This window comes from Diadema antillarum, unplaced genomic scaffold (assembly GCF_040938485.1).
Source record: "Diadema antillarum isolate AM-2024a unplaced genomic scaffold, OU_Dant_1.0 scf00000037, whole genome shotgun sequence".
Lineage (NCBI taxonomy): Eukaryota > Metazoa > Echinodermata > Echinoidea > Diadematoida > Diadematidae > Diadema > Diadema antillarum.
The window spans coordinates 1,501,034-1,527,627 of NW_027270926.1; the positions used below are offsets into that span (position 1 = coordinate 1,501,034).

The 26,594-nt window shown below is 38.7% G+C and overlaps 1 protein-coding gene across 1 annotated transcript; it reads right to left on the bottom strand.

The window, feature by feature from the left end:
- Nucleotides 1-5,387: 5,387 nt before the first annotated feature.
- LOC139708758 (transcription factor SUM-1-like) lies at nt 5,388-26,594 on the bottom strand. The gene is made up of 3 exons (XM_071620697.1): nt 26,011-26,594; nt 17,764-17,825; nt 5,388-5,509 (listed from the first exon to the last, which is right to left on the bottom strand). Exons 1-3 carry the CDS (start codon nt 26,592-26,594, stop codon nt 5,388-5,390), a joined length of 768 nt encoding a protein of 255 aa, XP_071476798.1.

Sequence of the window (26,594 nt, forward strand, 5' to 3'; positions counted from 1 at the left end):
GGTAATTATGTAAGGTCCCTTTCAAGTGTTTTTTCCCCCAAAACAAAATGAGATCTGTCCAGTGGAATACATTCACAACTCGTGATCTCCCGTAACTATAGTGTCACTGTTGTCCTCATATTATGTGTCTATCTCTTTAACTATTCAAACAGTACGTACTTTAATCTTTTCAAAACTATTTTTTTTTACAACGTCAGACATGCTTGTAGTTGCGACTGTATGCAGAATGACCCAAATCCCGGAAACAAGGGAATCTTAATCATTTCATAACATCTCAGGCAATTATGTTACCAATGATATGCATTGGTTGAAGAATCTAATGACATCTTACATTGTGTCCCTCTGTGAATCCGGTCGAACAAATTAGACCTGAATTTAAAGGGGAATTCCAGACGATTTTCATAATTTCACATCATGGAGTACATAAATCAACAGCTTATGTGCAGATTTGTGGAATTTATTGTGGTTCTTGAGCAGAGAAATCAATACTTTGAAAAATCCAAAACAAATTACTTTGAAAAAAATATGATGACATATAGGAGTCTCACATAATTATTTCAGAAATGTAGCAATGTAATTCCATTACAATACCACATACTAAACAAGTTCACCTGTGGGAAATCTGTGCATGCTTTCTTCTTTTTTTCTTCTTCCTTGAGCCCCTACTCATTCATTCTTTTAATGAGGCTGCCATGTCATCATCCTTGTTCATTGTGATTTGTTATGAATTTTGAAAACATTCTTATTCCTCACCCCAATCATTATAAATTCTGAAACTCTTTACCCAGTGTTGGCAATTTATTGTTGTTCATATGTAGAAGTCTGAAATCATGTCTGCTTTAAGATATTTCTATATCTCGTACACACTACGTGATTCCACAGAAAAACACACCTGACTACGCTAGTTCCTTCGATTCTAAAGGAATGAATTTTAGAAATGGACCCCTCATCAACCATAACTTGTTTTCAAACCACCACTTCCATTTCAATTTCATTTCGGTGTTATCAATCACATTGGAGCATCTCTGATGAAGTTCCTACATGAAAAGAGTCCTGAAGGGTATAATAAATGCTTTCAATACACTGATCTCACGATTCCACTTGTAAAAAAAAATTAGTGGTACCCTACACAACGCCATCTATTGGTAGCGTCTGTCCAACACCAGAACGGTTCTTGCCCCCTTTCCATTTCGAGTCTTGATCCCCTTTTCCGCCCGTCTGTTTATTTTGGACTTTTACACAAACACTTTCGAGAACTTGTTTTCCACCGCTCTTCCCTAACAGGGTCCCCCCTTTCCGAGCAGCACTCTTAAAATTCGGAAGGATTCTTTGTTGTTTCTGCGGCCAGCGAGAGAGTTTTAAAGAAGGGTTTTCACCACTTTTTATCTTAGGAGATCCGCTTCGTAAATTGGTCTGAGAACGCTTTCCCCCCTGAGCAAAAAAGTTCACGGCACTTTTTCGTGAGTGTGGTTCGGTGACACCCCAGCCGACGGTCACGGCCAACAAGGTAGAACGAAAGTATGATGCTATTAAAAACTTTACATCTGTTAAATGCGATGGACCTCCTTTGTTTGACCCCAACACAAAAATTGTGTCACAGGCACCATCCTGGTTAGGAAAGCCAAAATGCGAACGACTATGTAAACCTAGCTTCAGACCTGCCATAAATCACATGAAACGAATAAAACAACCCCCCTTTTTTCATGATTCTAAGGGCGGTTCATTTAATTCATGATAAACCATTCTTTCGATTTCGTATTGTGATTAAATATATGACTACTAAGTATTATAATCTTCAGTGAAAAAAAAATCACGAGAATGCTAAGAACCAGCCATTAGAACATTTTAGGAGTTAAGAAAGACCATTTTAAATGTCAATTACTAAATCTAATCAAATTAAATTAAATAAAAAATATGGTAAATATTTTATGTTTTCTCTCTTTCATTGAAAGCAGTGGATAAAGAGATGAACCATAAGAAATCAATCAACCGTTTTTCGTATTACGAATATGAATATGATACAATATACAACTGTATCATATTCATATTACGTATTACGAATATTATCCGTGATATGATATAACATATTATTGTTACTTCCAAACAAAAAACAAAAACTTGAATGGTTGTATGAATGGTTTCTTAAAATACGTAAATAACTTTACAACTTGTGCCCATTTTACCAATTTGTCATTACGCATGTGTCAAGACTTCAGAGACTAATTTTCAAACTAGCCAATACACACATACACACACGCACTCACACATACATACACACACGCACACACACATATATACACACACACATACACGCACACGTCAGTGAACATACAGACAGAAACAAACGACAAATTAAACACACGAAATAACTCCCAGTTAATTGCATAGTTCTTTGTAAAGGCGTCATATTGCATTTCCTTGCATCGTAAATTAGGTATAACAATTAATAGATATTTATTACATTGTACTGTCATTCAAATACATGTTGGTCCGAATCGAAAAAATTGTTACATAAACATCAACTCAATTATCGTCAATTACAGAATGTCACAGTGATGATTTTCTTTAGGTAATTTGTATCTTATTGTCCCAGAAATTGTGCTTCCTATTACGCTTCTCTTTTTTTGTTCGTTGAATGAAAATATAGAATTAATATATAAACTAATAACTTTGGACGAGCTTAAGATACACCGCCCAGCTCTCCAACAGAGAAGAAGTATATCACATGGTTGTGTTTGACACTTTTACTTTGCTTAAAGTGTCTACAACAAAATTTACATATACTATTGGAATACACCGTTGTCATATGTACCAATCCACAATTGGGTTGTTTATTTTTGGCATAGACTTTGCAAATCGTGGATTGAGTGTCATAAGACAACGAGTACAAATGTGAATATTGCTTTCAATACCTGCCTTGCTTTTAGTAATGATTGTAAAATGATATTCATAATTGACATTTCAGTCATTATTTGACATATTTTTAAAATTCAGAGGAAATGCCATGATATATTTCTCCCAAAAGTCGAGATTTTCACGAGGAGATCATCAGTCTCGATAACCTGTCCCCAGATTTCCCTTTTCTACGAAAGTGAAAAGAAGAAATTAAAATGTTACTCCTGTTTGTTTCGAATCGCTTGGCACGTCGCACTTCATCATTGCTGTCACATGCAATTAAAGATGATGGTTAGATGGAAGAAAATCAAAACAAATAAGAAGTCATCTGGCTCCATGCCTGGACAAAAAGTGACACATTCTGAATGTTCTCGCGCTAACATTTGCCCCCTTTTTTTCAGGGATGACACACACTTTTATTTTGTTAAAAAAAATAAAAACAAGGAACATCCGCGTGAGGGCGTGGTGACACAGTCCTTTACTCCGTCAATGTCCATGTCATCCTGTCAGAAACAGTTATAGTGGAGTCCACGTGAGGTTGTTTTTTTATTTGTTTGTTCGTTTGTTATTGTTTTTTATGCAACAAAGCTGAACACTAAAATATCTCAAACAAATAAAAGCAAAACAAAAACACATCATAAGACAAACCTCTTACTGTGTTATAGTTGCTTCCATAACAACTATTACTTTCAGGTGTTAAATGTGACAGACATCTAAAGAACGCATTCATATTTTGGGAATGCGTTCTGTTATCAAACAAATAAGTTTAACACATGTAAATTGAAGGAAAGTAGGCCTACATAGATTGATGCATGCCAAACGAGAAACCATCTTTTATGGAGGAAAAAAAAAATCCTAAATACAGCTAACCTCACAGAACCGATCTGACAAAATAACAAAACAAAACAAAAAAGCAAACTCACTGTGTAGGATTTCCACATTTCGATTCATAATGTTCCACTGAGATCAAATGTGATATCCTAACACATCATATCTTTTAAAAAAGAATTCATTCTTTTTGTATCTGTGATTTTCTGAGCAAGCACGCATAATTTTTTTTTTCGAATAGACTCTTGTAATAAAAATCATTGTAAAAAAATTGCTTTTGATCTGCTGAAGTTCATAGACATGTTAAATTTAATCAGGACGCTGGATTGAAAGTTTGGGTCAACTTTACGTGACATGGATGAATTGATATCACAAGTTTCGTAAATTAGCGGACTGTCAACGGATTGTATGTGAATCAAAGCAAATCTCACATAGGTGGGTATTTTTTTCACATTTTTATATTCCCGAATCTGTGTAGCAGACAATAAAAATAAAGACAAACAAAACAGAACAGAAAAACCGTTTCACACGAGGACAATTTTTTGGAAGCCCAAACTACGATTCCATCTTAAAGTACTGTTTACACTTTTGGTAAGTATGAGAAGGAAAGTGAAATCAGCCTCTGGACTGCTTCCATCTACAATGTATTTTCAAATCCTCCCTTGCGGAGTTAGTGGAGTATAAGGTTATCAAGTCTTTAGAATTTGCCTTGCAACTTATTTTCATTTCGAATAGGAACGAGAATACGAATAAGACACTGCACGAATGAAACACAAATCCACACCGTTTTCCCCTAGTCACCGTGTTGTAGCTCCATGGTCTGTGCATGTCGTGCACATGAGTGATAAGATTCATATCATACACTTCTTGTTCGAGTAACGAGCGACACCTTTTAGTTTGCCTATCAGTGCATGTTAATGCAGAATATTGAGAAAAAAAAATAAACATAGCCGGTAGCTACCATTGATGATGATATGAGCCGTGAAGCCGTGAAAACTACAGCTAAGCGACGATGTTTAGATGACGAAAAGCTGTTTTATGGGCCACACAGTTGATTTGACTTAGGCCTATACCTGGTTTTTTATACCTTGTCATCTTTGACCTATTTTGTGGTCATCTGTTTTGTTTCCGCCGTCAACAGGACATTGTTGTAGTTTCGAAGAGCATGCACACACACGCACAGAAAAAAAAATACACAAAACAAAAATCAAACACTGCTCATTGGTGCCGATTTCTTTTTAAGAATAGATTAAAAAAAAAAACTTGTTTGCTTTGCTGTTTCATCTCAGTTCATCTGTTTCGACCGCAATGTACAGTGCACACAGCAGTTTCAGAATACGGATGCGCGATTGTTAGATGTCCGTGTCCGCTTGCAGAGAAAAAGCGCCATCATACCCATCACACTACTCGGTCTTGTCTGCACGAAGGTCCCGGATGTTATTATCCCGGTGGGGCTGTTGGCAACGCTCCATCTCCAACAGGCACACATAAGCGATGATGTCAAATCTACTCATAGGACTTTCTCTGAATCTTCAAATTTGTGATAGTTTGCCTGCGTTGCCAATTTGATAAACACGAAATCAACAAAAGAGAGATGAAAAATAATGCTTCCGGCACCCTTCGGGCGGAGGCATAAAAAAAGAAAGAAACACGGTGTTGTCCCTTTATGTTTCGCCCTTGGACTTTTCGCTGGTCTCTCTCGCCCCTGGAAAAGTGCACGGCGTGTTGATATTTTCCACCATCAGCGAAAGGTGATCCAAGCTTGACACTCGTTCCTCAATTTTAACTGTAGGGAAAAAGAAGAAAATGAGAAATGTTACAGTCATAATTAAAATGGAAAATGCATTGCCACGCGTAAATGTTGGCCAAGCAAAACATCGCAGGATTAAAGCCGTTGCAGAATTGGACATTAACAAATAAACTTATTTTTTTCCGTTTATCTGAAACACACAAGAGGGAATAGAGATAAAATTGGGAAAAGGTGAGTCGGGCAAAGAAATGGAGAGAGAGAGAGAGAGGGGGAGAGAGAGGGAGAGAGATAAAGAGAGGAAGAGCGACAAAATGGCGAGCAGGAATCTACACTAGATTTTCCTCGGACGCCCTCTAGTCTATCATAAAGTCATTGTACTGCTATACATGTATTTGCAAAATGATATGAAAAAAGAAGAAGAAGAAGAAGAAGAAGAAGAAGACGTTTTATATCTTAATTCGTGATTCATTCCATCACAACGTATACACAGATCCCTCTGACCTTAGCAAAATACTTGGGACAACAATGAGAGAGAGAGGGAGGACGAGTGCGGGGTAAGACGAAAGTAGTGAAGGTTTCTCTGGAAAAGTACTTTCTCAGAGGGCAATAGTCTTCTTTCCCCCTTTTGATATTTCTAGACCATGGCGTCTTATCCGTCCATCGACATTGACTAAATAGCGCATGTCATCGCCAACGCCGTACTTAGCCCCAAGCTAGAACACACACGAGCAAGGGAGGTATGACGACCCGTAGAAGCAGGAACAAAATGTAATGGCGAGCCCGTAACCTTAAAGGTACGTATAAAGTCAATCATAATTGTGTAAGTGCGATTCCACTCCATGTCAAAGATGCCTCTTATAGACAGAGTAGAAACACGCAAAGGAATCCCTAAAAGTTTAATTGAAATCGGATAGAAAGTAAGAAAGTTCTGGAATTTCAAACTTCACATTGTTTTCACCGAACAATAATGCTGGCCGCAACCACATAATGATATGCAGATTTGATTAAATTATGATGTCTTCAAAGACTTCCCTTGTCTCCCTATAAAACTTTACTATACACTGTATTGTGCGAATTTGTTTTTGAAATTAAGTCGAGTATGCATCTGGCCCGGGGCTTCCTTACAAAAGAAAGTCAGTATGGCTGTAAAGAGACCGGCCTTTTGAAGATGGATAAACATAAATGAATTAATAACCCGATAAAACAATAAAGAAAATGGTGCACTTTAGAGAGAGAGAGAGAGAGAGAGAGAGAGAGAGAGAGAATCATCGTAGAGTTGCTAAAACATTAAAATGATAGAATGCTAGCGAGGAGGCATGCAGTTGCTGACTCAACACTCCAAACATTACATTGTATTTTGTAAAGTGGTGTGTGTATGTGTGTGCTGTGTATGCGCGCGCGCGTTCAAACTTGTAGGAGGATTGAAAGATTAGATTGTTCATAGCCTTATTTGATTTGAATTATGTGGTGCAACCAGTACTGCTAAAATTTTGTAAATCAAAAAAAAAAAAGAAAACTTATACCTCCAAATCGTTTGTTGGTTTGGTCTTTTTTTTGGGGGGGGGGGGGGGTTCAGTTCCAATTTGATCTAAATTCAATTTCTCTGTTCTGAGGAGTGGAAGAGAGTAGGAATATAATCCGAAACTATACAAACTGTAGTTGAAAATTCAACAGCTTGAAGAAGAAATAAAAACAAAAACGTTGAAACTACAATTTTCGTTGTCATAGTAACATTTTGTGTGAGTATAGGAAATCCGATACCTGTTTTAAAAACATGGTGAATAATTCAAATAATGCAAGGGGTTTCACTGATGCTTGCATCCACGAAACGTAATACACATTTGAGTGGGACAAAATGAAAATGCTGCAGAGATTCGATTGATGAAAATACATAATATCATGAAACTCTACTAATTGCAATTAAGTTACCCACAAATTTTATTGTGCAAGTGGACATAGGGGTTTGCTGCACGATCACCGCATTCTCATGAGTATAGACAATACTCGCGCTTTTCATTTTCGAGAATGAAGTCAAAAACGAAACTGATAACCTGACATGATGATGATGATGATGACGACGATGATGATGATGATGGTTCTTTACAGCATTTGTATGGCGCCATACATCTGTTTTATAAAGCATTCAGATGCGCAGACTCTTCCAAGAGTGTAGTAATTGAATGTCTAGTGAAAACGCTAAATTTTGACATCCTACCGAGATGTATTATTTGTTTTACCGAATCACCTGAGTTCTGTATCATTTCATCCTAACAATAAATAAAATGGTCTTTTCTGAAGAACTTTCAATCTTGTACTATCTTCTCTAGGTTGAACCACTTTTGTCATCATGCTTTTATCTACTTCATTATATTTGCCATTTAAAGATGATACAGTGTGAATTCCGCATTATTTCCATGATATGCCGTGTTTTTTTTTTCTTGTTTATTTCACTGTGCAATTACAAAACGTGGAATCAGATCTATTCAACCTATAGGCACAATTTTCGCTATATTTGATTGCATTCTTATGAAGTCAACGATACTGTATAGATTCTGTGTAACTCCTGTACAAACATTGCAGTATAACTTACTGTTGTGTCAGGTATGTGACCCAAAACTCAGATTTTTAAACTCAAAACCACAAAACACACAAACTCTTCTCGGTTCAGGGAATAGCTTAGTCAACCTTCCACCCTCTTTCCTCCGAATCAAGATTGGTTTTCTAAAGGATGCCGTTAAGAAAGGATTTTCAGTATGCCCCCGTCGCTAAGTGGGACTTCATGTGAAGTGCTGGCAAAAACTGTCCTAGCAGTTTACTTGTCTCTCTACCAACAACGTGCGAAACGTTCAAATGTCATGATTGATGTATGATGTGAGGAACAAGAGAAATGCCCGGTTTTTTTTTTTTAACGAGATGAAAACACTTGAAATTGTGTTTGTGTTTGTTCTACTACATTGCAGCTTTCACCGATTTATTTTGAGGTAATTTCCTTTAGGCCCCACTCCTGCTTGCATTTTAGGCTAATGACGAATATACATTGATTAATAATGCATAAAATAAAGAGGAATTGATTATTGAACGGGGGAATTAAGATTGGTAGGTTTATTATTGTTTACTATGCATTTTTAAACTTTACTTTCAATGTTCATGGTGTAAAACAGTTCTCAATTCCAATTCGAGGCGGCACTGTATTGCTGCCGAATGAACCATTATCAACTTGCTCAATCAATCAAATAATATGTAGATGCATTGATTCATAGTAAAATCAGATCACGGTGATACTATTAAGTATTCAACTAAATACTAAATATTTAACATCTTCGTGAAGCCTTGAAAGTATACAGGACGAGTGAAGTTTTAGGGGACGACATACACAGGGACATCGATTCCCAGACGAGACTGCGCAGTGAAGCCTACCCAAGGCTCAGCTTCACACCTCTTTGTTTTCTTTGCCTAAATTGGAAGGATTTGGTCTTCCCGCATAGGAGAACAGACGAGAACCTCGGTTCGTGGCCCGGGTTTGTCCCCCTATGATATCGCTCCCTCAAAACGCATTCAAAGAGGTCGACCGAAATCTCCATCGTCGCGAGGGGCTCATTCCTAAATTGTAGGACTACATCAGGTGAAATGCAGAAAGTTTGTATAGGCCTACGTGTTTACGGTGAGACGTCAAAACTAGCGGAATGTCAAACGGATGCAATGTACAACAAAGCCGACAATACGTGAACGTCAGTGGCATAATTTGGAAAACAACATTCAAGTGAAATCCCTGCGCTACCGAAACCATCAAATAAATGTGAGAATGATTATACCCCTCCTCTCCTCTTGTACATATATATATATATATATATAAACGGACGAAAAGACAATGCTTTACTTCAATGGTATTTTTTTTCTAGGGCCCTGTGTGGTATAAATGGTCAACTTTGCTGTTAGTCCCTAAAAGACAAATCAGTTTTTAAGTCTGTGGAAATACATCTTCACTCACAATTTTTCACGCCAATACCAATTCTATGCGTTCCGAACAGCACCCACTACGATTTACATAATTTTTACTTACACTTCAGATGTCCTGTTTGATACTGCGTTCCATGCAGTCATTATCCATGACCCTATATAATATAGGTTTCATGCTTGAATGAAATAGATATATGAACCCAAATTATATCAAAAATAGATAAATAAATAAATATACAACTATATACCATATTGAGTACACATAAAATGTGTGAACATTGATATCTCAAAAATGTGAGCCTTAGAGGCCTATAACATCATTCACTTACAGCAGCAGTTTCACACATGAGTAATCTGTTTCAAATCTGACCCCACTTTAAACTTTTTTAGCGCAACAGTACATGAATTTTGTAGTATCTGTATGACATAAATATGAAATGAATTCTAATGACGCAACCAAAGCTCGCCTCTTTCATCACCAATACAGAGGAAATGGACCCCCAGTGATCCATCACAATAACTGTACCATTTACTGTGAACCACAATGCATTTAGTTAAGATGGCTAGATCCTCATGTGGCTAAACAATCAAATGTTTGTCAATCTGCCTTCTCTGTTTTATCTCTTTGTCCACTGATGCCTGACTACCAAGCAGATATGAGGAAATGGGTTGCATCTCTCACAGTCTTCTGGAAGAGAAGAACCGCCGCCAATCTCGTCATCTTTTCCCCCTTCCTTCCGCCTGCTCCTTTTCCGATGTTTGTCCTCTTATAGTTAGCATTTATGATTCTCACGACGCAATACTATCCAAGTACACGATCATAAAAGATGTGGGGAAGACCCCGAGGGAGGTAAAGAATTAATCTAAAAGAGTTTAATGGTGGAAGTCATCTGGTAGCCTTTCCCATCTCGATGACACCAGAGTCACTAACATTTCGCTGCTCATGCGTGGTGTTGAGATAAGGGAAGGTCAGTCATAAATGATGCCTCATCTTGCCCTGTTCTTGCCGTCCCATATGGCTGTCCATTTGGAGAGGTATCATATTGTCTGGATTTTTTTCTGGGGTCTCGCTGGGTTCTTTTTGTATTGCCTTGTTATGTTCTTCCCTACAGCTTCTGGTATTATACCAAAATTAGATCAAATGCAGGACAACGAAGAAGTTGCATGGGCTGTCGTCTGTTAGATATGAGTTTGCTTCTCAAAGTCCCCTCATGACTCTTTCTAATGTTGGATGACGAAAAACCTTTTAATGTTTATCTTTATTAACAGAGTTACCGGATACATCAATACATATAATCTATATCATATCATCACCCAGCCAATAAATATTCTCTCTGAGCTAGCTTTGTCAAAACTAATCAAATCCGAAATGGGTAAATGTTGTTTTAAAATGAACACTGCAAAGATATATATATATATATATATATATATATATATATATATATATATATAGGACCTATATTGGTTAAATTCATGCAGTTGTGTTTATATTAAGGAGTGTAAAAACATTAAAAGCCAATGTGGGCTAAAAAGGTTGTAATGGCTTGACTAATATGGCCTACTTTGCTTCTGGCATGGTGTAGGAAAGTGCTGATGCGACTCTTTCATGGAAATAGAAAGAAAGCTTATTTTTTCTATAACTCCGTGATTCTCTCCAGGCTTTGCTCATGAAGTCAGCTAGTAATTTAAAATTAATCGTTCACGAATTACAATGATTTAGAAATAGTATTTTATAAACATATACTTATGTAAGGTTGCGACTCTACGTGATAACATCATAATTTTTACTGAGACTCGCTTTGCAAGCCTCGTATCTTGTTAAGTTCTCTTCAAGAGGTCCAATTTGAATGCCATGGACAACCTTTTTGGTGATGCATTTTGAGCTAGTGCACAGTCAATCAAGCTGGTAAGCGTGAATTATGCTTTTCTGATCATCAGATCGTCTACTAAAGAAGTCAGCCATTTGAAATTTGTAAACTAGATCACAACTTGTTAGAATAAAGATGGGGAGGTAAACTCCGATTGAGCCCAATTCGTGCAGCCAGCACCATCAAAACACATTTACCCCCGCACCTTCCCGGGAGAGTCGTTTCGGCTTCGCCCTTTCACAGGGGTCGAATGCAGCAGCCGCTGGCAAGCCTAGCCGCAGATCTCTGCTCACCCTCTGCCCCGCGAGTCGGGCCGCCCTTGAGGCGTAGCACACGGTAAACAGCTTCCCCCAACGCGCTTACCAATGTAAAATCCCAACTCGGCTCTAACGACCAGTCGTAATGTTGGCAAGACGCTAGCCTCTCTTCCTCTCCCTCCTTTTCTCTCCCTCTCTCTCTCTCCTCTTTCTCCCTCTCTCTCTCTCTCCCTCTCTCTCTCTGTTTCGCCGTTTATCCTACTCTCTTGCACTTGTTCAAGTTATCGGGACTTTCATAGAAAATTTGAACTTGTAATTTTGATATCAGGAAAGTTCACGAGCACGCGGCCATGCTGTTAGGAGTCTTGACGATTTATAGGCCTAATTATCTCAGACGGGCTTATTCATTTATGTGTGTGTGCGTGTGTGGGTGTGCGTGTGTGCGCGTAAAATCAAAGATACATGATAAACATTGATATCTTGGCTCCTCAAAAGCAACAGCATAATATTGCGCAACATAAAATAGACTGATGAGTAAATGCGTTTCAGTACAGATCAGAATCATTCTCTATCACGGACCCCTATAAATGATGGAGCAGAAATAATCAATAAGAATGACTTAAGACAATCGTGTAATTAAGAATGTGTGTTTATTTTTCTTCCCTGCGTATCTCATGATATAAATCAGTCAGGTACACTAACTATGAAATGCAACCATTCCGTGAAGTTATTCAGATCAAACGCATTAGAAGTCTTCGTGCACCACAGCGTTGACGAACCAGCTCGTCACCCTTCCTGGACAAACCAAGGAGGTATCTCCATAGACTGGTCTCCTACCTACCTGATGACAGCTTACAACAGTATAACACTGGCAGAAAATGGCCAACTATGCGAACTTGTGCACGAGCACGACCTTCGTGCCGAATGGTTCTCAGCTGTTGGCGAGCTATAAAGAAAAACCGAAACAATTCTTGACACACGCCCCGTAATAAGCTCTTGAGAAGGATGCTGTTTCCGCTCTCAAGCGTCGGTGGAAATATTATGTTCATAGACCATGCTTGGGAGGAAAGAAAAGGTCAATTTCCTTTCTGGACAATTTATGAAAGCTATATTGGGTTGTCATTGTTTGAGAACTTCGATGACGAAGGTTACCAAGAAGAAAATTCGGCTCGAGATCAATAGCTCATCAGTGCCTAGTGCGGGTAATTCATTTGATGTAGGGCCTACCTGTAACGCGAAACATGCATTTTAACGTAAACGGTCTGAAAGATGCATCCTGTTGATCAGTAATCGTACACCATTCTTTACAATAGATGGATTTGAATTTGAATTGGTGGTACTAGTATCTAGAATCTCCTTGGTAACAGCATGGACCCATGGTAACAGTGAAGCGGTATAGAAACCGCAACAGTCATTCGTCAACGCTCTCCACACCAGTCCAACTATACAGTTACAGCACAGTGACACCAGAAATTTTCTGAATTACATCCGAAACTATAGAATGCTCTTTCGAAAAATCTCGACTTCTGCTGCTATTGCTCTCATCCTTGTGAACATAGTATATACTGTCAATTTGTCTGTGACTGCCACTGCTCTGCTGCAATATAACTTGTTGTGCCTATTCTTTTTCCTGTAATAATGTATAACTATAGTATGCCGTATTCCCACTCAAACACTCATGATATTGCCGCTGATACATATACTGCCATTCACCCATAAAATTAGGCCTATCACTCCACTTGACATGTAGTTTATGTAATAGTGACTAGAGAAAATTACGGTTAAGTCCCAACATCACGTTTAATAAGTGAATATTCCTACTTTTAGAACTATGTAGGCCTATTATAGAAAGGATAGGACCAGAAATTCACGAAGTTAGTGTGTTTAGTATCTTCCAAAATCAGGATGAACCTAATCAAGAGAGGATAGAGAAAGAGAGAAAGAAGATACATGATAATTGGCAGGATGGAATGAATTGATTCGAAATCGCAGTACGGACAAAAAGAGAAAAAAAATAACACGGGGGAATGGACATGGTGGAATATATCAATACTGTCAGACTGCAGTAGTACAGGGAAAATAAGGATAGTATAGGCCTATATGATAGGATTATCGGGAAAGAAAAAATAAAAACAAAAACAAGTAGAGGGATACAGGTAAAAATGAGGAAGAAATTTAGGAACTCAAAAAGAAGGCAAAGATGAGAATGATGTAGCAATTTATGAATATCATTCCGTTTCATGGGGTATACATTTAAGAATGCTTAAAAAAACTATCTTTGGTATTTGGCATTAATTCCATGTGTTCATATTCGAGCGCGCTCTGGGATTAAGGTCCGTTTGCCCCACTTCGGATGTAGATTTTTGACGACATGTACTACTGTATACCCATGCAACTTGTCCTCGCAGACACCCACCCTAACCCCCCCCCCCCCTCCGTCCCTCAGCCTCTCTGTGCGGCTGAGGGCAGTCTGCGGCGGCATGTCCTCAAGGGAAACATTCATAGACTTCGTTCTTTGCACTTTTGCTGCTCACACGGAAGGTCAGCACGGCAAAAAAAAACAAAACAAATCATCTCAAATCAAACCAAATCAAACAACGGTAAAACGAGACAAAACAGATCAAGTTGAAGGAAACAAAAGAACATCTGGGTTTTTCCCCCTTTGTTTGGGGAGGGGGAGCACACAGTTTTTAGCTTTTCCAAACTTAAATATCTATCATGTCGAACCTAAACGAAAGCCGTCGTTGGTCGTTCGAATCATTATTGAGACACCTCAAAATAGTTTACACCTCCAAAAGAAACCTTGGCAAGTTTTGATTCAACATGTTATATGTGTAGTCAACTATTTGACTTGAAACTTACAGAAGCTCCTGAATATATAGATGGCAGGAAATACTTTACACGCACACAGATACACAAACACACAGACACACACGCAACTAGAAGATAAGCTCCGGTGCCCCCTCCCCTGTAAATTGCAATTCATATAATTACGTATTATGCAGAGCAGAGACATATTCTGATGAGATCTTCATATTTGACAGCTGGATGAGATCTTTATATTTGACAGCTGCATGAAAACTGCAAACCATAATCATCCGTCACGTATTAGAGAACACACTGCCGCTTATTTCAAAGCGATGGTATAGTTTCAGATCTAATTTTATGTTTCCAACATTTTTCGTTGAGAAAATGAGAAACCTCTTTTGAAATATGAAAGAGCATGTAATCCAAGAGAGATTCAACTTCCATTTGATGAAAAATTGGTTTTGAACTGGCTGAGATATCCAAAACAGAGCAATCCTTATCAATAAAAGGTGGGACCCCCCTTTAATTGGGATCGCTTTATTATACTTTGTTTTTTGATGTCTCAGCCATTCCAAAACCGATTTCATCTAATAGAATTAACACTCATCTTGGAATGGAGTAGGGCCTACTCTCTATCATTTCATAAGTGATTTTTGGGTATCTCGCAAAAGCTTAAAATCCTCATCTCCACCATTACTATACCATCCATTTAACCACTGTTTCTCTTTCATATAATATCGTTTCCACTTCTAAAAACAGTTGTGCTGGAAGGTCATATCTAAAAAATGCGAAAGGACATAACCTCAATGACACAATATACAATGTGTGAGATTATTTATTTCAAGATACTATAGAAATACTCGTCTAAAAACTCAACACATTATAACGCAAGGTGCACTAAGTGCTTTGTTAGAGGAATTTGCCAAAAGACTATCATAATTAGAAACAGAATTCAATTAATAACGTTTGAAAAATAGGAGTTTAGTTAACCACTTGAGTGATAGTAGGAAAGCTTTCAATACATATTTTGTTTTTCTTTAGATATTCCTACAAACAATTATAGTTTCTTCTTTGATATCTTCCACATCTGCTCACACGTGGACAAGCATTCTCAGCTTTATATTTCATTTTATTTCTATATAAGTACCATTGACAACCAAAGATCATGTACACCGTCGTGCATGGTGAGACATATTGCTTTTGTTCTATTTTATCTTGCACAAATACATTTTTTTATAGTAAAATCAAATGAACATTTTTAAGGTGAATTTTCCTTGGAAAAAAAGAGGGTTCAATTTTTCTGAAGGTTGGCAAATATAGTACGAAAGTTTCAACTAAGTCTTAATGAGTTGAAACTTTTCCCTACGTATTTCTTTAAATTATATTTATTTTATGATTGTTGTGATTTTACTTCGACTAAACTATTATGTTTTTCGACTTTCGACCTAATTCTGTGTATGTGTATTAAGAAAATTATGGAACATATTAATGAATCAAAGTCACTTTTTCCATACGTAATGTGCGCGTAGTGTCAAAATGGAAACAATACTCTTGTGTTTGTCGATGCTTTCATTGGCATACATACTGTAGATACATCTTAAAGGAGACCGAATATCATTACTGTTTTCATACTCATATTAAACTGTGTGCCAGTAGAATTTGTAGGTATGGGATATGCGATTGTAAAAGAGACAGCTTATCATTTTGAATAATTTCGTCAGAGAATATTTTTTGAGAATATACTGATATGAAACGTTTATTACTATTTTTTATCAAGGTTCTGCGAGCTTTCAAAAGCGATATGAAGGACTACCGCATGCAACATGTTTACCAGTTTGCCTTTCCGTGCGGAAATAATTTGATTCTCTCACGCAACCGTCAACGCACTGAGCCTGACGATGAGTGTCACCGACGCAATTCTAAGGACAAAATTAACGGCACACCGAGCCTTGGGGAGCGCAGCGGCACGCTAGCACGCCAGCTATCCGTGGCGTCCCGGAGTCTACTCCGGTACGTTGTCGTATATCAACCTTGCTCTACACGCGCACGCCGCCCAGCTTGATTCACGAGCCGTGGCGGACGAAAATGACAACAACCTCGTCCCCAGAGACGAACGGCGTTCGGCCGACAGGCCTTCAAAATTTCAACAAAATTGTATTTCATTTTGTAATGTTTTTTCAAAGAGACGTTTGGAAGCATTTGGAAGACTCGATAAAACACTAACTCATGTTCGATTACAGTGATGATGGCTATGATGGAAGAACTTCTGGGGACTCTGCTTCCTCGATGTACGTCACCCTTATTATAGATAAAACTCATGATGAATTGATAGAACTTTCTCTTTTCTTTTCTTTTTTTGAGGGGGAATTCTTCGAGCTCTGAATTCCATATCTTCTGTGTCTTTCCTTGTTGCGGTAAAAGAATAGATGGTGCAGGCCTTTAAACAGAGCAATTTTTTGCGCAATGTTTCATCCCGAACAGGGTTCCGCTTATCATATTATCGGCATACCCGAGGTCAACCACATTTTTGTGAGAATTCAAAAGACTGGTTGGCTTGCTTGTTTGTTGGTATGTGTGTGTGTGTGTGTGTGTGTGTGTGTGTGTGTGTGTGTGTGTGTGTGTGTGTGTGTGTGTGCTCTGACCATGGTTCGTTCTGTGTGTTTGTATATTTTGAAGATTCTCGCCTTATATTGAAAGCGTAGTTTTGTTTTCAAGTAAACATTTACGGTAGGATAGTAATGTCAATCATTCTCATTACTTACTCGGATGTACTCGTACACTGCATATTTACTATGCAGATTTTTATAGAGCAATAAGCATAGGCCCTACATGTCCTACCATTGAATGTAATCAACACGGTCAAAACAGAAATTAAATCCCTGATTTGGACCAAAAATATTTCTTTTATAAATTATTCATTTAAAGGGGAAGGCTAGTAACTGATCAGTGGGAATCAGTGGAAATGCTGGGAGATGATTGTTCCCATCCTTATGGGATTTATTCAAGAGTTAATTGTATATCTATTGTTGTGTGAAAATGATTTGCTTCAGAATGGTCTCATATTCAAGTAATGTGCAGTTTAATGCTTCCAGGTTAGCGTCCCTGGTCAGTGACGGAGCATTAATCTGCACATTACTTGAATATGAGACCGTTCTGAAGCAAATCATTTTCACACAACAATAGATATACAATGTACTCTTGAATAAATCCCATAAGGATGGGAACAATCATCTCCCAGCATTTCCACTGATTCCCACTGATCAGTTACTAGCCTTCCCCTTTAAAGCCAAATTGGACGTGGTGTGAATCGAGTTGCTCATTATTTTCATGAACTAATGTCGGTTGGCAGATCCAATCAAAGTATAGGCTTAGTTTACTCTACGACGAATATTATGCCTACCTCTTCTACAGGCAGTGTCGTGAGTGATGCCTGAATGGTTTCCTCCATTTAGAATGGTTCCGCTGAGTCTCATCTGAATGAAAAAAAGAAGAAAATAACAACGACAAAGTAAGTGTTGAACAATACTTTCTTGAGGGTAACAGCCCATTTGCCATTATACGGATACGAGATTTCGAGGCCAATTTGTGATGTATGATGGTGGTATAATATATTTATAAGTTTAAGTTTATTTGTTTGTTCGTCTCTTTGTCTCTTTTCCCTTAACATAAGCCTTTTGTCGACTCTATATCAACAAACATAGGCATACGTCTTGCATCTTTATTTCTATTTGGTGCAAGATTTGTCTTTTAGTTGCCCTGATAAGAAAATGCTGAAAGTGAATCGCATAAGTCCGTGCAATAATTGGCCGTTACATCATACGAATACATAGGGGCCTATACCATTTGGAGTTGTCGAGGACAATTTGCAGTGCTTCCTAGTTCAGCTTTAAGGGTAAATGCTATAGAATTAAGTGTATTTTGGTCAGTTTAATTTATCACAATATTATCGAGAAATGAGTGCTGACTTTAAGGTGTCGTCACTGTATTGAATGTTACTAACACAAATTTCAGTTGTTTAGTTTATTGACTTTAATGTACAAGTACTCTATGTTGGTATATTGAACACTGTACTAAACTTATCGCCTTACTAGTATCGGTATGACGTATGTTTTCGGCATATGCAGAAATTGATAATTATTGGTATGTACATGTACCAAGGTTAGTATTCAATCGTTTACTTTCGTCATATTCATATTAAAGGCCTATTTTGAATCTATATTCAACAGGTAAATGAGATGGTAAAACATAATGTGTAAATTTGATAAGATGCTTCACCGCGATTGTGATGATTATAGTCCTACAAAATGTAATTGTTTTTATCGCTTGTAGTGACACCATTATCATTATGCAGTTTGATATAATTGTCTCAATATTACCATCGACATTGTTGTTATTATTTCTGAATTCGTTATCATTCTTTCTACCACAACATCTTGTTTACCAATCTAACCGATGCTGTAGGGAGAGAAAGCGGAAGTATATGGTCAGTTGGTTGCACAACCGGTTCCTTGTATAAAACTGGTACATTGTAAATCAAGCTGTTCGGATGTTTTCTTGATATGACCTCAGTAACTTCAAATGACGGGAAAATGAAACAGAATCTTAAGAATAACAACCTCTTAAAACATCAAAGTGCTGCTAAAAGAGTTCAAAAATCCATCATAACATAGGCACCACATGACTCAGATGTGGTTAGAGCATCTGTCGGACCCTCTCGTCAGAATGAATGGGGAACTGACGAAGGTCAACCAGAATGGAACTTTGGATGCAACTCAAGAGATAACGTTTCAATTTTCCTCCATCTCTCTCCCGCTTTGTATTCCATATTCTTCTCTCTTCTTTCCCACTCTCCTTTCCCCCCTCCTTCTTTCTTCTCTTCTCTTCTTTTCTTTTCTCTATTCTTTCTTCTTCTTCTTCTTCTTCTTCTTCTTCCTCTTCTTCACATCTCGTCTCTCCTACACCCTTCTCTTCTTTTGTCTTCCGTATCGCTCCCCCTTTTTTTTTGTTTATCTCTTTCTATACTTTTGACAATATGACGCCGGTTGTTGAGAAGAATTCTCGTGTCAGTCTTCGCTAGGATAAAGCGGGTCTTTTTCCTTCACACCTCCGGTAGGCTCTCTTCAAGCCGCTAAGACTTGAACACTGCGGTGGTATGCTGCGGCCTTGAACGCGTGCAGGTGAAATTTTGGTCCCTGCTTGTTGGCTGTCCGACTGTTTTGACCATTTTACTCTTTTGCAGATGAAAAAATATGACAAACCAGTTAATGTAGGTTTTTGCTTGCTTTCATTGAGCAATGTGAGGTAATGATCACATCAACATTTGATTTTTTTTTTTTGTCCTCTGTCTACGCAGATCATGACAACGTAATCAGTGCTACCGGTTAACCCTTCCTGTGCCAAGGACTTGGGACGGTGTGTACAACGCCATAGAGCTTATCTTTGACAATCGGCACTCACAGCATACAAAGGGTTAATATGCCCCGAGTATTTCTATTGTGTCTGTTTTGGATGTTTTTTTTTCTAAACATAGTCTCCTGTTAGCATAATAGATGTTATTGTTTCTAAAGCTAGTCCTAAAGATTTTCCGGTCATTCGTCAGTTCTTCATCTATTCAAACTTTTCTCGCACCGCAATGACTCTGGTGTTCTTTGATGCCCATTGACCAACTGCTAAAATTTACTAACCCCCATCCCACTTTTAATTAGGTATGATAAAATTGCAACATCGCAATTGGAGGTAAGGGACAAACATGCAAGCGGCGTTCGTCGTCCGCTGTTTGAGTGCTCCCGGCGGCTTATACCCGCCATTTCCTCGCAGATTATCGATAGCAGATTAACAGTGAAATTCCAGCCGTTCCTTGATCTAGCCGATCAGCGGGGAGTTAACACCGAGGGGGAGCTAACGGGCCCTCCACTCCGGTAAGTCCAGGACTTTACGGGCGCACCTGAGGGCTAAGGTATGAATTTTCTACTTTGAAGTTACGGAACGACATATTGCAATCACTTTTTCGGCTCTACGCCAATGCCATAGATGGGTTTCTTGTTGTTGTTTATTTTTTCTATATTTTAGGGGGGTGGGGTGGGGTGGGTGGGAGAGGGGGCTCTCATAATGTCAACTTCACCTGTCTTAGTATGCCTTTATTATTATATGACTCATCTTTGTCAGAAACAAACAAAGTCAAAGCAAGTCAATTTATCTTTCTTTTGACGCAATGACGCAAAGGACAGGATTTTGGAAACTTTCGAACAAAGTAATTGTCACTGAGTGTGTGTGTGTGTGTGTGTGTGTGTGTGTGTGTGTGTGTGTGTGTGCATGTGTGCGTGTGTGTGTGTGTGTTTGTGTCTTAGGCCTATGTTTCTCTTTCTTTCATTTTTGCCACATGATTGTCTGTCCTATCTTTTATCTATCCATCTTATTATATCTTAATTTATTACTCAAGTAGGCCTACAATAATCCATGTCGTTACATATTTTTCACTACTAACGTTTTGGATGTCGAGTGATTGATTGGTTACGAGTAGTCACTCAACGTACTCATCCGGATTCATCCACACGAGTGGAAGAAAGAGGTAAAAGGCATTCACTGGAATGAACCAATCATGACTGATGGAGAGGTTCGACCAATCAGAATGATTTAGGCCTATTTACTTTGCTATCAATTCCTCTTTTCTCGGCAAAACGGAATTCACCAGTTCAATGACGTCCGTGTAATTACACAGTAAAATCATTTACTTTAGAACATCTGGACAAAGTCTTTGTATTACACGTCATTAAAGTATATAGCTGATGAAAACTCACTTAGAGTTGGAGATAATTATTTGTTTTTCTTTTGTTCTAGCGCTCTCATTGCAATAAATAGATACGATGTAATCTGAGCGATGTGGCAAAAGACATGCATCTCATAGTGCCACTATTGATTTTGAATAAGAATGTCCATTACTTTCCCTAACAGTGACAAGCAGTCTGAGCTACAAATGATTTTCGTGAAACTGATCACAAAGCCACGTCTTCCAATATCCCGTCCTCTTTCCGCTTTTGTCTGTGTTTGCATTCAAATTCTCTCGATGTTAACTAAATTTCACTGGAGATGTATATCATGGCTATTTTGATGTATTACCAAAAGATTTCTACACTTTTTTTTTCAGAATGAAAGTCGGCATGAATTGAATTATCATAATTATTTGGCAAGTGAAAATCGACAGATACAAAACTTTGCCACCATATCTAATTTCATGAAAGTTTTTTAAACCTTTTCAAAACATTTGATTTTCAAGAACAAAAAAAAAATGAATGGAAATTGTATACGGTATTGATATCTGTAAGAACTATCGCACCAATTGACGGTATGATATCTTATCACATTTAGATGCTTCCTTAGCAATACTTCCTAGACAATACTTTGTAAGCAATGTCATGTTTGGTTTTTAGAGAACATGATGCAAAAACATAAATCATAATTTGCAATACTTAAGGAATCAAATAAGATTCATAAAGATAGTACCACATCCTCTGGCTCCCTATAAAGATTTTGAATTGAGAAGAAAAGGTGCACAATAAAAGCGTTGATGGTTGTTGAATGATCATACAAGATTCCATTATAATTCATCATCGAGAATCAAATCATTACATCTGAGCAACAGGGAACTTTACAACATTATGTGATGTCACAAAAGTAGAACAATTTAAAAGAATAGAAGAATTTTACCAAAATTATGATTTTCATGACATTCAAATTAGTAATAAATATCAATAATGCATATGCAAAAGTCACATTGTACTTTACTTTGTTTATATGCAAATGTCATATTGTATACTTTCGTCGGAAATCAAATAAAATGAAGTACAGGTCTGACGAATGTGCTTTTCATAGAGAATAAAGATTTGTAAAATTATTTTCAAAACGCCCCGTTGCCTTAATTGTCTGACAAAAGATGGAAACAACCACACCAAACACAACAATCATGCATGGCTCTGTGTCCCGTCCGTTGCATGTCAATCTGCTACTCATCCGTTTCTACGATGTAATCTCTTGGCGCAATCCAGCAATCTGGCAATCTAGCAATCTAACAATCTCAGCAAAAAGGAGGACTTTAGAAGAAAAAAAACCGGAGATCGACGACGACCTGGAGTGTCTGTACATCTGCAGATATACGGATTTGACAACCTACCCATCCGTAATTTCATTTCAAGAAAAAAAATACCATTATGAAATTAAGTCATATCGAAAATTGGTTTAGCTGTCGTGTTCCCACGTAGCTATACGATAGCTGTTGGGCTCTGAAAATATATTCCATGTTTTTAGACCTTGAAAAGCAGTGGGGTCTGGATGCAGTTTGTTGAACCTTAAAGGTTCCTTACATCATCTTGTGAAGCCACCTACGTTTTGGACTCCCATGCCCGAAAGCCTACCCTCGCTGGGTCGCCGGTTCCTGCAAGTTCTGATGATCCCCTTTAAGAGTCGGGGATCACCTGTACTTTTCTCTGGAAGTCGAACATGAAGATCATAATCCCCCGGTTCATCTGAGTACTTGAAAGTGCTCTGGGTAGGGTCGAGATAAACAAACAGCTCGCCCGGGTAACACCTTGATGGTATAGCGTTGCATCCTCGACAGCGGTCAACGGCAATGCTGGTCGGCGGGGCCGAAAAAGTGTCCGACAGAGGAAATTCAATATGAAGGTCACTATTGCTTGTATATTTGATGAAGATCTAATTCTTTGCTTTGCTGCAAGGGGAAGAGTTATGTAAGCAATTATTTTACGAGCAGTTTCTACACTGCCTACAGCGGTGACACGGGAAATGATTCTCTAGTGTTTCAACCGTAACACTCAAAAGAAGGGAAATGAGAGGTCTGCTAATTTTAGGCTTTGGTAATCTTTGGTATTAAAAATGTAAATGAATCAATTCCTCTAATCCAAGGTTCTTGAATGTTTTGGCGCAGATGATCAAATATGTTAAATCTAATCAGTAGTCTAGTAACATGTTTGCAATCATTGCGCTGGAATGTAAGATACACATCATTCAACATTGACGCTCGATGTGGTTATCTTTATTGCTTTCAAGATTCACGAACAAGCATCCCGTGCTTCGTATGAAATGAATAGAAGTGATTAATTACATCTTCCCACATATAGGCCTATATAAGTGATGCAATCTTTAATGCACATGGTGGTCTAGACTCACTAAAAAGAACTATGGGACAGATTCTCGAGCGACGGACGGGAAATGCCGCCGCGTACGAAAGCATGGCGGTAATATCATTCATATTTCAGTAATGGGGAGTGTTATCTCATCGTCTGTGTAGTGAGTCTGTGGAGGGCGAGCGGTACAGAAGTTCACTACCTAGGGTTGCAGACCTTGGGGATGCGGGGTTTATGGGTGTGGGGGGTTGGAGAGGGGATGGAGAGATATCGCTTGCTATGGTATTACATATCTCTCACCCTACAAATTCCAACAATTCGAAGAAAACATCATCCGAACTGGTCACAGGTATCGGGTGTGTGACTTTGACACCTGTCTGTCCAGTTGACTCGGGGTCCAAGATCTCATCTGTCACTCTTCTCAACAGTCAAGCGTTCGTTCTCCATCTCTGTCTCTCGCATCTCTCCACCACGTTACTCAAATCTGACACTGAGAAGACTATGTATTGATCAGTGCTGCCAGTAACCATGGTAACTGACCTTGTCCATCCCTATTATGTGGTCATCATCCACACCTGCTTGTTGCGTTGCTGCGTTGGAAATATATCCATTGTAATCACATTGATTCAAGTAACTCAGTTTGCATTCTGCCTATATTGGCTGTTACAAGCACACTTCTGATACTGACTGATACGTAATGTTCAAGTCAAAAGAAAAAAGATGGCACCTTTTCAATTACAATTTACACCATCTGTTTCTTCGAGCAATCACAATCATAATATGACTTAGTGTTAGATTTAGAGTTCTCCTTTAGCGATTATATCAAGGTAGGTCTATATTGTTACATTAGTGTTCAACTTCCTTTCATTGAAATTTATCACCATATTCAATATGGCTTTAAGAAATGGAGTGCAAAATCAAACTAATAGACCGAAGACTTCATATCAGAATCGGATACAAAGTTGGTGTCTTTTTTTTTCAGTTTCACATACATTTTCAAATAAAAGAAACAACAGGGATATCTGCAGCAAGTATATACGCCTATGCAAATTAGATGAGAATGGTGACGTCATGGACTCATAATTCTCAGACTGCCAAAACTTAATCTTTACATTTGTTTCCTTGTTGTTGTTGTTGTTGTTGGTTTTTTTTTTTTGGGGGGGGGGGGGGAAAGGAGGGGGAGGGGTAAGTATGACATTAAAAGAACAACATGTAGGCCCTATCGTTTGGTTGTGTCGCAAGGGATTGCAATTATTTTCAGGAAGTTCCAAATTGACAACCAAAACAATTATCTTGATGATTTGACATCCCAGCTTACATCGTTTTCCTGCGAATAATCATTAACTTTGTGCAATAAGTCTTATAATGCCAATTCTAATCATTCCATTGCTGGCCTGCAGTGAAATACAAGTGGCAGGATACTAGTAGTTAGTTCACGGCTTAGATATGATGGACTACCGCACAAGTAGCAGTGAATGGTTGTTACTGCCAACAAGGAGAAATTTCGCCATATTCCACCTATTAGTAGCACTCACAAAATTGTTATTGCGCAACTTGTTGGCTTTGCTAACTACAGTTGTACTGTTAGAAATTATCAATGATCGTTATTTCATGAACTTGACTATTTCTCGCATTGTTATGGTTCTATAAGATGTATTTGAGTTGAGAAGATTGTGGTAATGAAAATTAACCAAACAACTCTCCAGCCCCACCGAAAATGATAATGTTGATTTAGTAAATGACTATCAGTACTATAGTCGCTATTGTCACCGGTGATGGACGTGATATATTACAAATAAAGATAATGACAGCCATACAATTGGTATATCAATGTTGATAACAATAATAACAACATCAGTAATGACGACAGTAAAGTTATGATACTGGCATTGATGAAAAGTTGCATCTAGTTATAATAACGTGCTCGATCGAACTGACTTGAGTCGTAAGTGAAAGGTATTGGTTGCACTTGCAGTGATTAGCATAATGCCATCTTGTTGCGTTTTCGTCCAATATCCACTAGCCATCATTGAAAGATGAGTATAGTGTTGTAGCAATTATCATATTATGTTCATTCTACTCGATTCCCCCACTCCCCGAAACTCTCAACATGCTCAATCTCTCTGCTTCTCTTCACACAGCTGACACACACACACGATACATTATCTTCAATCACCATTATTTGATGAAGAGCCTGTGAACATAAGACCTGAGATTTTGGTATAGCTTCACTATAAAGGCAGGAGCACAGAAAAAGACCTGGCTTGCCTTTGACACATGCAGCGTATTCCACTAACTCCTCACACAATGACGTCCATTGAAAGTAGACAAGCACTTTACTGAACTTCACTCTCAAAAGTCAACAAAGTTATGAGATACTTGTCTTCTTATGTAAGGAATCACTCACTGTCTGTGATTCGCATCACAGCAGCTGTACAGATATGCGAACAAATTCAGTAACTGACGTTTCATAACGGACACGGCAGGGACAGTGTGAAAGTTGTGAAAACCTCTCCCCGTGTCTTACCTCGTCGCACATGTCGATATCCCGACAATCGAGGCCGCCGTACGAGCTGAGATAAGCCTCCTGATCGTCGGCCTCATGCAGCATGAGCTGGAGTCTTTCGATGTACTGAATAGCGTTCCTCAATATTGTCACTTTCGGCATCCGCTGCTCCGGGTTCGAGCACGTTCGTTGCTTCAGCACCTCGAAAGCGGCATTGACTTTGCACAGTCTCCGCCTCTCCCTCTGCGTAGCAGCGCGCCGCTTGTCGACCAGGCTCGACTTCTTTTTCTTTTTGCACGCCGAGCAGGCCCAGAGCAGGCAGCGGCGCTCACCGTGCTCGGCTCCCGACACGGGCGCGAGGACGTGCGAGTGACGGTGGCGGTGATGATGGTGGTGGGGGTGGTGGTGGTAGCCGTTCTCCAAACCTGCGTTGCCGTTGTTTGTCGCCAGCATCATGGCGTCGGATCGCTCAATGTCGTGCTCGCCGCGATTGTGGTACTGCAGAGCAGTGTAAGTGCAGGAGTGTCCATTAGAGTCCCCTAATGACAGCGAATACCCATCTGTAGACAACTCGCCGTAGGGATACAT

Coding starts and splice junctions, on each gene's coding strand:
- LOC139708758 (XM_071620697.1), bottom strand. CDS start 26,594: ATGTATCCCTACGGCGAGTTGTCTACAGATGGGTATTCGCTGTCATTA. Junction 17,826..26,010: donor GAGGTAAGACACGGGGAGAG/GTTTTCACAACT, acceptor GATGAGACTCAG/CGGAACCATTCTAAATGGAG. Junction 5,510..17,763: donor CGACACTGCCTGTAGAAGAG/GTAGGCATAATA, acceptor TTTTCCCTACAG/TTAAAATTGAGGAACGAGTG.